This window comes from Bacillus rossius, chromosome 3 (assembly GCF_032445375.1).
Source record: "Bacillus rossius redtenbacheri isolate Brsri chromosome 3, Brsri_v3, whole genome shotgun sequence".
Taxonomy (NCBI): Eukaryota; Metazoa; Arthropoda; class Insecta; order Phasmatodea; family Bacillidae; genus Bacillus; species Bacillus rossius.
The window spans coordinates 27,900,673-27,914,641 of NC_086332.1; the positions used below are offsets into that span (position 1 = coordinate 27,900,673).

At 37.8% G+C, this 13,969-nt stretch overlaps 1 protein-coding gene across 3 annotated transcripts in view; it reads right to left on the reverse strand.

The window, feature by feature from the left end:
• The window catches only part of LOC134530431 (serine/threonine-protein kinase 10), a 123,872-nt gene extending 113,687 nt beyond the window's left edge, over positions 1-10,185 (reverse strand). The window contains exons 1-2 of one of the 3 annotated variants that reach the window (XM_063365247.1): positions 10,054-10,185; positions 1,435-1,883 (exon numbers count right to left, since the gene is read on the reverse strand). In XM_063365247.1, the coding sequence (XP_063221317.1) occupies positions 1,435-1,596 (162 nt within the window). In that variant the 5' untranslated portion in view covers positions 1,597-1,883; positions 10,054-10,185. Of the gene's footprint in view, positions 1-1,434; positions 1,884-9,748 lie in introns of all 3 variants that reach the window. The other 2 variants (XM_063365246.1, XM_063365248.1) reach the window with 2 other exon arrangements.
• Positions 10,186-13,969: the final 3,784 nt, after the last annotated feature.

Below are 13,969 nucleotides of genomic sequence, written 5' to 3' on the forward strand. Positions count from 1 at the left end.
GATGTTTCATTTGTGAGATAAAGCGACGTTAAGAACTAGTGTTTCAGAAAATATCACTGGGCTGGATTGGACCATAATTTGAAAACCCTACAAGATAGAGGAATAATGTACGGAGATATCTTGTTTAGAATTTTACTGCGGACATTTTCTACGCCTAGGCTTTTTTCTGCCCGATGCTTAGTTTGTTAGTTACAACGCAAAATTATCCTAATCGGCTGTCAACCATTTATTCCATTATTATTATTCATTTCTGACTGGGGGACATGGTTTGATCCGCGATATACCCGATTCTGCGATCAATCGGGGCGCGATATACCGGGAGTTTACTGTATGTACAATATGTACATATACAAAACATAAAAGTTAGTTAAATATTTTCTGGGGTGAAATTAACACTATCATCTTGCTTTTTTTAAAAAAACGTGTCCAATTTCATCTGCTTTGGTTTCTGTACGGTACGGCCTGGTCTGCAGCCGGGCATCAACGGTAGGGCCTGGTCTGCGGCCGGGCATCAACAGTACGGCCCGGTGTTTGTTTATCTGCGTGCGCATCTCTTTCCCCTCGCATTCCAAACCACTCTTCCCCCCTCGAATTCCATACCTGACGTCGCGTCGTTTCCGAGATTTTTTTTAGCCTGTGGCGATTTCGTGCTAACTGAAATTTACAGACGTGCTATTCGAGACTAGGGCAGTAAAATTTACATCGTGCTAACTGAATTCGCATTAAGTGAAGACGTGCTATGCGAGGGATTGGTGTATGTGTATATATATATATACACACACACACACACACACAAACGTTCACACACCTGAGTGAGCGCAAATACCATTCTATCAGTACATAATAACAGTAAGAATAGTATATATACATAGTATTTATGTCTCTCCTACATGCAAACAACAGAAATATTAAAACTGTGGTTTAGGGCAAGCGAAATAGTGCAGCAGAGTAATAAAGTAATAATATAATATATAATGAGTAAGGCTGTATGTGCATCACATGGGATAAGTTGGTTATTACAAGATTTCTTACGATAGCATTATGTAATACTAACATAAAATTTCATATTCATTACATATAAAAGTAATTTAATACTTGATTGTAATAATTACACTTTAGCACATTCATAATTACTTACATTACAATTATAAATAAAGGAAAATAGTTTGAAAAATAATAAAGTTACGTATCTTAAATATTGAATAGCATTCACCAGTGTGGAAATTTCTGATACTTCTGTTGGTTCCCTGTCTTTTAAAATCACCCTTGGCCCGTCATCTACAGTAGTCGTCACAGAACCAGTGAAATCTAACATGGGCTCGGAATAGACATTTGAATATGGTAAATCAACAGAATATTTTTTAACAGACACTAGGGAATAAGTGAAGAATTGTTTATCTCTAAATTAGCAATGAAACACCCTTCAAAACTTACCTTGTAAACCTTCCCAAAGGCACCGTCTCCCAGCTCACCAATCATTTCCCAGAATTCCTCAGGGTCTGTGTCCATCTTGATGTTGTTGAAAACTTTCTTTTTCTTGGCTTCATTTCCGCTGCCGAGATGCAGCACCTTCTTCAGGTTGCTCAGGAACGACATGGCGACGGATCCAAACACAACACGTCTAGTTTAGAAACTGTGGCCAACGACCGGCCACAAGGGAGTTCGTTAATTTCTGAAGTGCTTCAAAATGTTTATCACCAAGTTTTATCACATTGTTGCACAGCACGACGTTAGGCACAGTTCACTACTAAACTACTACACCAAATTAAATACACTAAACTGCTACATGAGTGGGGTATGTTCTGTTGCATCTGTCACTTTACAAAAAAAGCAACTACATTTTACACTCGTGATTGAGCTCCATGTCTTATGTACCCATCATCCTGTGAAACAAGCAAAAGAAAACACTTGGAAATATAAGCACGTATAAATCAACTGATCATAAATAATCTACAGAACAACTAGTTTGCTTTTTCAGCAGCATATAAGAATGCATAAGTACAAACACAAAAAATAAAAATTAATGGATTTCCTTCAAGATTCAAGTTAACAGTTTTGTACAACAGCTTCCTACAAATGCCATAATGCTCATTGGCTTACTTACTTGTGATACCTGTCAACTAGAATACTTAAGATTCGATACTTTTTTGGTTGAAGGTTTTTAATTGGCTCAAAGTCCTTTAAATAAACTGTGAGCCAATCACTGAAGCAACATGAATGTAAATGTTTCTGGATTCTATCATATCACAAAATGAGTCACCGAATATTTCCGGTCTCCAACTATAATTAATGTTTCTGTTATTCTTTACATGGTATAGTTAGCTGCTGATCCTGTGACTTTCAGGATGGGCCAATTTGGCCGCCGACCTGTGCGACGCCTCAACAGGGTAGACTGTGATTCAATACTTGTTTGGTTGAGGGATCCTCATTCGCCAGAGTCCTCTTAATATAATGTTAGCCGATAGCAGAAGCAGCACAAAGGTATAATTTTTTTAAATTTTAGCTCCCTGAATGCAACTAAACTTTGTTATAAAAAACTGCATGATCCTGTATGTATATGCATAACAAGTTGCTCAATGTGAACATACCACAATTCAAACAAATATGTTAAGGTACAATTTATTAACATCTAACAAGAATACCAAAAGGAATATTTAGAGTCCTTGCTACAGATATCAAAAAAAAATTGAACATACTTTTTTTTCTGTGTAAATGAAGTTGAGTTAGCTAAATTTATGAATCTGCAGCACACCCAAATTAGGTAAATATCAGCACATGACTCTTGACACATTTATCTATCACATGTTGGCAGCGTGGTGTTTCTATACAACATTCCTCACAGAAACAAACATACACAAATGTTTTTGCAAGTGGGAAACATTGCTGTAAGGGACTGGTGGGTTTTCTAATCTGCTGTATTACACCCCTCCACCCAAAATGCACTTGATTACTCATCATTTCACACCTCATCTAATAACCTCAATGTTAAATCCTAGCAGCAACTTACTGATTTAACAATGATCAACCATTTTCAAACCAAAATGTTTAACAATTATTCACAAAACTCAGCTTTTCAGCCTCTTTTTTTCGTTAGTTCCAGATCATTATGTAGAAATATTTCGAAAATTCGACAAAAGACATATATAATGGTATATGCATTACTCAGTTGATGTGGGATCAGAGAAAATGAACTTCTAGTGAGAGATCCTGATGCTTTAAGTACGACAACAATTTTAATTACGATGACTTGCCCAACCTTTTATAACTAGCAGATAATGTGTACAATATATCCAAGGTAAACATTAACAGCAAAAAATTAATTTGCAATGATTATACAGTGAGACACCCGTGAAAATTGTGATGGAAAAAAAATTTTGTGAAAATGCAACAATCTAACGTGAAGATTAAATTTAGAGCTTTACCTAGGTCATTTTCGACTAATCTGCAAAATAGTCACAAACTGTGATTAATTCGATCAATTTTTGAATGAAAACCCAAATTGTCAACCCTGATAGTATTTTCAATGAAATTCCAAACACATGCATGCTCTCCAATGAAATTCCAAACACATGCATGCTCTCCATTATGCAATAAAACTTTGTTTTGCACAATCTTGGAAAGTGCACACTTGATTTTGCTCATATTAATTGCTACATGTATCCAGGGGCGCAACAACTAAATTTCCAAAGGGGGAGCAATATACCTTTTTATAAAGAATCATCGATCCCCCCTATTGAAGTGGGGGATCCGGGGGTCCTCCCCCAGGAAAATTTGTATTTCAAGGTGGAAAATGGTGCTATTTAAGCAGTTTTACTATCTAAAAATTGATTACACAGCACTTTCTTTGCCCCCATTTGCCCCCACTTCAAGGTTTCAGAGGGGGGGCAAAATACCCTTTCCCCCCCCCCTGTTGTTGCGCCCCTGCATGTATCCTTTCCAACTTTCCTAGGGCGCAATAAATATAAAAACACATGATAAACCTTTAATCATTGGGAATATCTATATTCCCCCTCAAACAACTCCTTCAGCTTACATTTCATACTTTGAAGCCCTTGAAGATAAGTTTGTGAATTCTGATGTCTCTTTATTAATAATTGGTGATTTTAATGTTCCAGGCATTGACTGGCCTCAATTACATACCCAAAATATAGTTCATTCAAATATTAAGTCGAAAGCCAGATCATTAATCAACTTTGTATCAGCAAGAGGTTTAATTCAGCTTAATCAAACTCAACCTTCGGCCCAACTCTTGGACCTATGTCTCACTAATATTGAATCATGTCTGGTTAGCAAAGCTCTGGAACCACTAGTTAAAGAAGATAGCTTTCATCCTGCATTAGAGATAAACTTCCAATTTGATATGTCAATAAACGATAATACATCGACTTCATATAAAAACTATAAGATTGGTGACTATCTCGACCTTTTTATTGCTCTTAGGGACCATGACTGGTCAATTTTATACAATTCTAAAAATATAAATACCATGGTTGACTACTTAACGTGTACAATGAATGATCTTATAGATTTATTTGTACCTACCACTATTAAAAAGGCTAAAAAATATCCCCTATGGTATTCCAACCAACTAATAAAATCTCTTAAGAAGAAATCGCACTATCATAAATTATATAAACGAAATCTGAATCCTTTTTACTATTTATTATTCTCAGATTACCGTAAGGAAACTAAATCACTTATGTGTAGGGATAAAACAAACTGGCTTTGTAATATTAACAATAAAATTAAGCAAAACCCTAAAAAATTTTGGAAATATGTTAAAATAATGAGAAAGGGTTATAGTCAGCATCCCTCAATTAAAATTAATAACTCAATTACGGATAATAATTATTTAATTGCAAATTCCTTTGCTGAATATTTTTCAAGTGTCTATGTTACTACAAATAACACAAATAACCAAAACATATCTTCTTGTTGTTCATACAATATTCCAATGTCTAATATCTCGATTAGTTTAGTCATATGGAGTATAAAAACCTTAAAATCTACATTGTCCACAGGACCTGATAACATACCAAATTTTATCATCAAAGGTTGCTCCTTAATCCTTGCTCCTCTCTTACAGCATATATATAATTTCAGTATTCTAAATAGCATCTACTCTGATAAATGGAAAATTGCAAAGGTTATTCCTGTACACAAAAAGGGCAAAACTTCTATTGTTTCAAATTATAGGCCTATATCCCTGTTAAATGGATTTGCCAAAATTTTTGACAAAATAATATTTAAACACTTAGCGTTTAACGTAAAAAATAGATTGTCTGATTCACAGCATGGGTTCAGAACAGGTAAAACAACCATGACAAACTTAGTCTCCTTTCTTAATCCTATTTATTCAGAAGTCATCACACGTGGTCAAGTAGATGTTTGTTACTTTGATTTAGCTAAAGCTTTCGACACTGTTAATCATCAAATACTACTAAGCAAATGTTCCAAAATTGGGCTAAGTGATAAATATTTATCATGGTTAACAAGCTATTTAAATAACAGAAACTTTTATGTTTCAGTACAGAATATAAGTTCAGATCTCCACCCAACTCCTTCTGGCGTCCCGCAAGGTGGCACACTATCTCCTTTACTTTTCAATATCTACATTGATGATATAATATCTGGATTAAAGAACTCAGTTGGCACTCTTTTTGCCGATGACTTAAAGATATATAGAAAAATCTCTTCATATCATGACAGCTATCTACTTCAATGTGATATTACAGAAATTGCAAATTGGTGCACAAATAATTTGGTCAATCTAAACATGGAAAAAACTGCTATCATTACCTTCACTAGAAAAACCTACCCATTGCAATATGAATACAAACTTGATAACTCACCTATTAAAAAATCTCAACATGTCAAAGACCTAGGAATTTTACTGGATCAAAAACTATTTTTTCATCTTCACATTGAAAACATTATCTCGGTATCTAACAAAATACTTGGTCTAATTAAATTTATCACCTTTAACACCTCCAATATTGACTCTATTCTCTCCCTCTATACAGCTCTAATAAGATCAAAACTTGAATATGGTTCTATTATATGGAATTGCATCAATAACACTGATATTGAAAAGCTTGACAGGATTCAATCTAAAGTATCTGACTATATTAACAAAAAATTAAATACCATCAATAACATAGATTTAAATTCCCTCCTTGGTTCATTATCAACTAGAAGAAAGATCTTAGATGCCATTTTTGTCTTTCATTGTTATTATGGTAATCTTATATGTCCTCATATATTTGATGTTACTGACATTAAAATTCCTTCTTTTAATAGCCGTAACCCACCTTTTTTGTGCACACTTTTAAATACAAATGATATTATATATAGACTTGTTAACAATTTTAATATGTATGTTAATCACTTACAACCTACCAGAGAGAAAAAACTTGTTAAAAAAATTATTCTTTCTGCATCCAAAGATTAATTATCTTTATGCTCTAATGTTATTACCTAAATTATTTAATACCAGATGTATTAATCTAAGGATACCAACTGTATGTTATGTTGTCTTGTCTTTGTTTTTGTCCTACTATTTGCTGTTCTTATAATTTATTGTTTTGTTCTTAATTTTGTTCTGTTACTGTATTTGTTTTTTTTTTACATGTCTTACATGTTGTGCCCACCGTTGGAGCCTTGTGCTGTTGGTGTGGCATGTAACAAATTAAATAAATAAATAAATAAATAAATAAATAATTCACTACTATGACACATGCTTATGCAGCAACTGTAAGAAGCATTTAGTAGTTCACTATCTACCACCAGTATGGCTGCTGTCTGTTTACACCATAGGTAGATAATACCGCAGCTTAACATTTTTTAACAATTTTGGCCACAATAAGTTAGTAACATTTTGCAACAAACATTGCTGAAATCATCGTTATTGCCATATGAAGAGGCACTGAACAATTTTAACGGGCCTGCCTAGTCAGGGGTGTATCTGTGTTGGTGAGGCAGAACGATAAGAGGGACACTCCATGGTGCTTCTGGCATGGTATTGCCTCTCGGAGCAAGGCTGTGGACTGGCACGCAATCTTCTCGTCGCCCATAGTTGAGCGGTAACTATAACATTATGTGACAAAGAAATAAGATAAAGGTGCAATGTAAGGTCCTTGAGTGTTTTCAAAAATTTGTGCTGGATATTTCCTTTCGAAATATTGTTCTGAAAACAAGCAATTTACCCTTTTCACTCTTCTAAAAATACAGTTTAAAAATGAAATACAGTAAATGAACTACTTAAGAAAATTATTTTTGTAAGCAGACACCACTAAGATATCTTTGCACCAGTAACATGAGTGAGCTAGTACTTTTTACTGTCAACTATTAAATCACGTTGTTTGTGTGTGTGATTAATCTGAAAAAAGTCTAGAATAAAGTATATAGATAGCATGTTTTTAACTGATACGTTGACATTAAAGAAAGTTGCTAATAACACGATAAAATTTCTACCGGGGTCTGGATTGCAGACGCACTGTCGACATTAGAGACAATTCACGCGAGCCATAAGTTAGCCAGTTAGGGATCGTCATTAATCACGTGAGGCTCGAAAAGGGGGGGGGGGGGGGGGGGGGGGGTGAAATCACGAAATATCACAAGGGGGGAGGGGGGGTGTAGAGATATATCACGTGTATTTATTTTTTCGCGCGATTTCTACTAAACCGAAAAGGGCCGCGTGACCTTGACTCGCCGTAGCCAGGCAACAATATCCCCGCCCGCCGCAACATGAACCACCCGGCTCGGCTTGCCAGTCGCCAGTAAGACTTTGATTTTGGCGCCGAATACATGCGTATATTACATATAAGCCTTTCCTTTATTATTTTTATGCCAGTGAGAATAAACATGCAACCTTAATGTGTGTCTGGACATTTTTATGGGTGGGGGGGGGGGGGGGGGGGTGTTAGTCTGAAACCTCACCACAAATCACTAGGGGGGGAGGGGGGTTAAAAATTTGCTAAAAAAACATCACGTGATTAATGGACGACCACTTAGGTACAAAGACAAACATAAGGAGATGCCACAGCCATCCCTAGAATCATGTTAGATTTTTTATTCCAAAGCTGAATGCAGACAACATACTGGAATTATCTGGTATTGCTAACAGAGTAAATATATTGAGTAGCAATGAAACATGTAAAAGTCACTTTTTGCTATCAACATAGAATATAAGAGGCTTTAACTTGCATGATTAGTGCACTGCTAGTACATTTCAAAAATAATGATCATACACACTAATTCGAAAGTCAGAAATCATAAATTCACAGAAAAGAAATGGCCTAAACTTAAAGTACGTATTTTTATGAATAATTAACCAAGATTGGGAGCACCCAAAATCACTTATTTCCTCTGTCCATTTTCTCTTTATCAAAAAACATCTGAAACTGTAGCTTTCAGTAATGCTTAAAAGCCCGATGGAAATTTAAACATTGAAAGTATTTTCTAGCTGCCAAATTGCGAATACTTCAGAAGGCAATGACACACACGCCAACAACCTGACATTTAAATAGAGCTTTTCCCGATTTTGAAGAACAGGTGGGTAAAAATGCTTCCTGAATGACTATCTGTACCAGGATCACCACTGACATGGGAAATATATGGGTGCAATAAACCATCGCGAATCAGCCTCACTTGAACAGCAGGACTTATTTTTTTGGGGTGTGAACCTAACAACTTTAATGCAAAAAATTTGCTGCAGGGTAATCATCTAGATTACCAGCTTCTACATAGTGTCTGCAAAGTGATATTCCATTCACTGTAATAATGCCAATTTTTTTTTGTGATTATAATGGCTTTAATCCCACAATTTCCTTCGTCTTCATCGCTCTGCCCACTAGCAAGTTTCTCAGAATCCAGTAGCAATTACAAAATGCTGTTTTCGAGAGGAAAAAAGAAAAACATCTGAAGGTATTGCTCAAACCAATTTTCTGAATACTTTCCTGTATAAAAGTTGTCAATCTAGAAAATAACCTGCAAAATTTCAATGTTTTCTACATAAATAACACAGAATATTTACCTAAGTCATAAAATCACTGGATTGTTTTATTAGGTACAGTCTTGTTACATTTAAGATAAGTAGATTTTTAGATATGAATAACATTTAAACATTACTTCTATAAACTTTACAGCCTTCTGAACATATGTCAAAAATTCTGGTATAGAATAGAATTATTATTACCACATTCCGGTTTGAAGGAAATATGTAAGAAAATATGATGACCTTAAAAATAACATCTATCTAAATGTTTTACAAACATCCCTCAAAATTAATTTATGGATTCTATAAAGAATAATAAATGTTGATTGTATAACCAATCACTTAACCTTTTTAAGTTGAATATTTCTACACATTTGCAGGTACATACAATTTTAATTAACTCTCCATAGTCCGTCACCATATGACTATTTCGCACTGACATGGAAACTAAAGCTACAATCTGTGGAGTTTTTTAAAGAGTAAAAAAGACGAACACCCAACCAATGTCACTTTAAAACCTGTAAATTTAATTACACCTGTCTAATTTCATATAGATTATTCTGTATATCCGTAAAACACACTTATTTGCTTAACTCCAAAAGAGCTTTCAAAGAAATCAAATCACTTTTTTAAAACGATACCAAAAAAAACATATTTTAAATAATAATAAAAACACAGAAATTACAATGTTTTGAACAGTTTGTTCGACCTGTTTTTGCCAGTGAAAGACGACGGCAGCTTTAAGGAACTTACGGTTCTGAAGCTCGAGCGGCAGTTTATGCCTCCAGCTAGAACACAAGAAAAATTCACTACTAAAACTACAGTATTTCTCCATTAGACATATATTTATTTACGCATTCATGCGAATTAACAATCTTATCATTCTAATCTCCTCTAGGGAAACAGCCATTTTTCACCACGCCTGGATATGACGTCACACAAAGTCAAACATTTGACTAACATAAATAATTACTAGAAACACTTTACTTTCGCCCATTTCACAATTATTTTACTCTGATAATAATTTTAAAAGTAAATAATTACTACATAGCACGCACTTCTGGTAAGTCAACGGAATGCTATAAAAAAACTTCAGGAACTAGGCAAATATAATAAAAATTAAAAAAATCAAACAGCTGTTTGGAAGTATTGGAAATAAAAAATAACTTTCTGCGCAGTCTTGCTTTTGTAATTATAAAAAAAGCAATGACCAGCACATTGAATTTACTACAAAAAAAAATAAAACTAATTAAAACGTTACGAACGGCAACAAATTGCAGCAAAAGCATACGGTTTAAAAACAAGTTTAATAAGCGTGTTAGTGTTTGAAGTAATTTTTCTTTTAGCAAAATTATTTTAATATAATTTATGTCAAATGCTTTCTGGTTATGTGTGAGTTAACATTAAGTGTTCATCATTCATTACCACCAGCCACAGTCTATGCAACTGATAGGGGCTTCGAAGCTCTTAAAATCTTAAGTGAAATTAATAGTGTAAGTATTATGGAGTTAATGGTAAGTATGTTAGTGAAGAACCCAAAAACACCCGCGTCACTACTGAGAAGATCAAGTACACTCAACAGGTGGTTTGAGTATTCTTGTTTGTTTTGAGACACTGTAACAAGGGTGGTTGATGCAGTTGTTTATTTACTTTTTTTTAATTTTCACGAGTCTATATTTCCTGTGTAAACGTGAAATCACGAATAATTAAAATTGACGCCAACCGCCGGTGCTCCCTCTGGTCCGCAAAGGTCGTTATGCCACAACAACACGGGCTCCGAAGTGCGACGAACACGCCCGAGCGTGATCTTCACAAAGTGTAAGAAAGTGCACCGCAACGAACGCCGCGACGACGACAGCGCCCGGCCGGGTGTGGCAATGCGCCTAATTAAACACTTGATTATTTTGTTAATTAGAACAATCAAATTAATAACAATTTAAAAGAAGGGTTCATGTAAGGGTAATTATGTCTAATTGTCTTATGAGCATATGTTGTGTAATTTGTTTCTAAGTCCAGAACTGGTCGGGTCGGTTTTCCCGCGTTCCACGCGTTTAGGCGCGAGGCCGCCGGGCGGTCTCGCGCTCAGTCTTCAACAGGGGCTCTGAGGGGTCGGGCGCTCCGCGAACGTCGGGCCAGCACTTCTAGTTTCTCTTCAACATTTCAGCAATAGTGTAAGTTTCTACAAACTTTTCAATTAGCTCGGCGCCGACCCCACTTAAGTCGCACGATACTTCGTGCGACACTTAACTTAATATTTAATTCCCTAGAGGGATTTTTATTGTAATACGTAAAGCCATGTCCAGTTTAAGGACAGCGTAATATTGGCACGCAGTTTTCGGCTCCAGTAGCCAATTAATTGTTATCGTCGAGAATCTTGTGAAAGACTGAATAACTTTCATTTTGTAACTTTCTTCATGTTTTAGTGTAATTGGTAACGTGTGTTTTAAGTGACTATCTTGCCATTCATTGAAGTTTTACGTTTACGTCGCACACTGACGTGATCACGTAACTTTTCGAGACTTTAGTTTTGTCGCAGGTTAGACTGCAAACCACCCTAATCACAGGGACTCCGCTATTCGTTTACTTTTCTATATAATTTGTTGCAATCACAACTCCGTGACTGTATGCTGAATCTTACTCAGAGACACGTAGCCACAGTTTCAACCCGTTGATTCACTTTGCAATCTATCCTGGTCGCGCGTATTATTCGCCGGCGTTTACGTGTGTCACAGCGGTACGACAACGGACGCGGCCAGTAACAGGACCATCCAGTGTATCGACGTTGAATAAAGTGCAGTGTTCTGATAATCTGTTTATTAATTATTTTCAAGGCGTCCTGGGTGGCCTAAACAGCCCAGGTAATTTCTGAACGTAGTTTTCAAACTTCGAGACGCACTCCTGCCTGCAGCGACGAGGCCGAACCCCCGTTAAAAACCCTGAGATATTTCAAATTATTAATAATTAAATAAAAAGCTAGAAAACCAGGCAGCGGGAGTGGCGTCAAAATGTTGCCGTCACCCGACCTATGTGAAAGGCCCGGGGGGTACCTGACGGGCGCTACGGGCGTCGCGGTGCTCTTGTTGTCCGGAGGGGCGCCAGGCTAGCGGGCTGCTAGGCCGTTGGTGTTGGGTCGTGGGAACTCTGCCCCCGCGTGCCCCGCCAGGTACACGGCTTGAATCTACCCTGAATGGCTCTTTCTTGACTGTGAAGGCCGCTCGGCCGTGTGGAGGACGGGAGACTCCGGAAAATTAGTATACACGAGTTGGTGAGAACTACCTTTAATCTAGTCCCGCTACAAAACACTCTCACCAACACTTGGCACCGTCTAGCCGTTACACAATTAACATAGAAAAAACAGAACACTACGCGACACTGATGGTTACCGCGGCAGTCTCGCGGGACGCGGGTCGATGCTCGCTGGAGACGGCCAGCGCCGAACATTAACGGGTGCAGGGGGGGCTCTATGAGCGGGCTCCTAAATTAGGCGAAACACTTACGTGAGTGATACGATCTGCCGCACGGTATCACGATGAAGACGGTCGGGATAGGCCCAGGTCCGTAAAATACGCGCCGAGTCGACGTGGGCAGCTATGAATTAATGAGGTTTAAATTTAAAGATTTAGTATAGAATAAAAATTAATAAAATGAAAGAAACTTTGGTGCTGCCCACGGACACACGTCTGTTCCCGGCGCGGAGTGGTTCGAGACTGCCGGACATGGCCGCATCGCAAGGAAGAGAAACTTTCTCTTCTTTGTGAGTCGGCGTCAAAAAACATATATTAATTTAATTTACTATATTACCAGTTAAAACATGTTCCAGGTGCCCAATTAAAATGTAGCACCTGGTAATTGGGTGCTTAAGGCTTAACAATAGTTTTAATGTATTTAATTATTTAAAATGTTAATCAAGTTGGCGACTGTATTTATCAACATATTGTCTCACTGTGAGCTGTAATAGTTGGATTTATTCTAATCTGACACGAACCTAGTCACGGACATTTTAATTAAGGCCAGTGGCCGCGGTGACTTTTAATAAGGTTTGTTGTCTATTGGGGTCACGCCCGAGACGCTCGCCTGACTCAATCCGGCTGGGCAAGGGGCGCGCTCCGAAAACGGGATACGGTACTGGCGGTGCGGAGCACGGGCTTAAAGGCCATGGTCGGTACGACGTCAATGTTATACGTTCTAGATGTAGAAGAATATACAAATTATATTTCTAATAATGCCACACTACAAGTAATTCAAAAGAAACTCTATATATACTGACATCGTACCACCTGTGACAGTGAAGTCCGGTCTCCACCCCGCCAGTACCGGACCCCGCTGCGAGACCGCACCCCTAACCTAGCATATGCAGGCTGACACTGCCCCCCTCCTCGGCCAGCCGCAGTCAACGGCAGTCAACTACAGGTCATCAACTAGGCCGGTCGTGCCATTACCCGCAGGTAATTACGTGCGTGTGTTCATTGTGTTCAGCCGCCATACTCTAATCAATAGCCTAGGAGCTTAGTAGTGCACGCTGGGGCCGAAGACCCACCACAACAATGGCTAGACGCTTTAAGACTAGCGTGGAGCCCTCCCGGAGAACTAAAACCTCAACAGAGACACCAGCAACTACCAGGCTCACCCCGGGTATCGAGCTCAAGGCCCCGGGTTATGGCAATACACACTGATGCCGTCCCCGCTGCCTGTTTTGAATTTACGTTAATTAAAAAGGTTTTGATTAATTTTGATCTCAAGGGCGGGGTTCCTGGCCTCGTGGCTGCAGGCAGGGACGCGTCGGCAAAAGGGCTCCCCGGACTGTTAAAGCCTCCCAGGACGCCGTATTAGAGAAAACACACACGTACGTTTAACAGATTTATTGCGTCGCACACGTTACACTTCACTACGTCACATATGACACTCTCACGCGACTGGCCGCTTCATCGTCGACCTATGCTCAGCCTACACCACCCTCACTTGACGGTACTCATT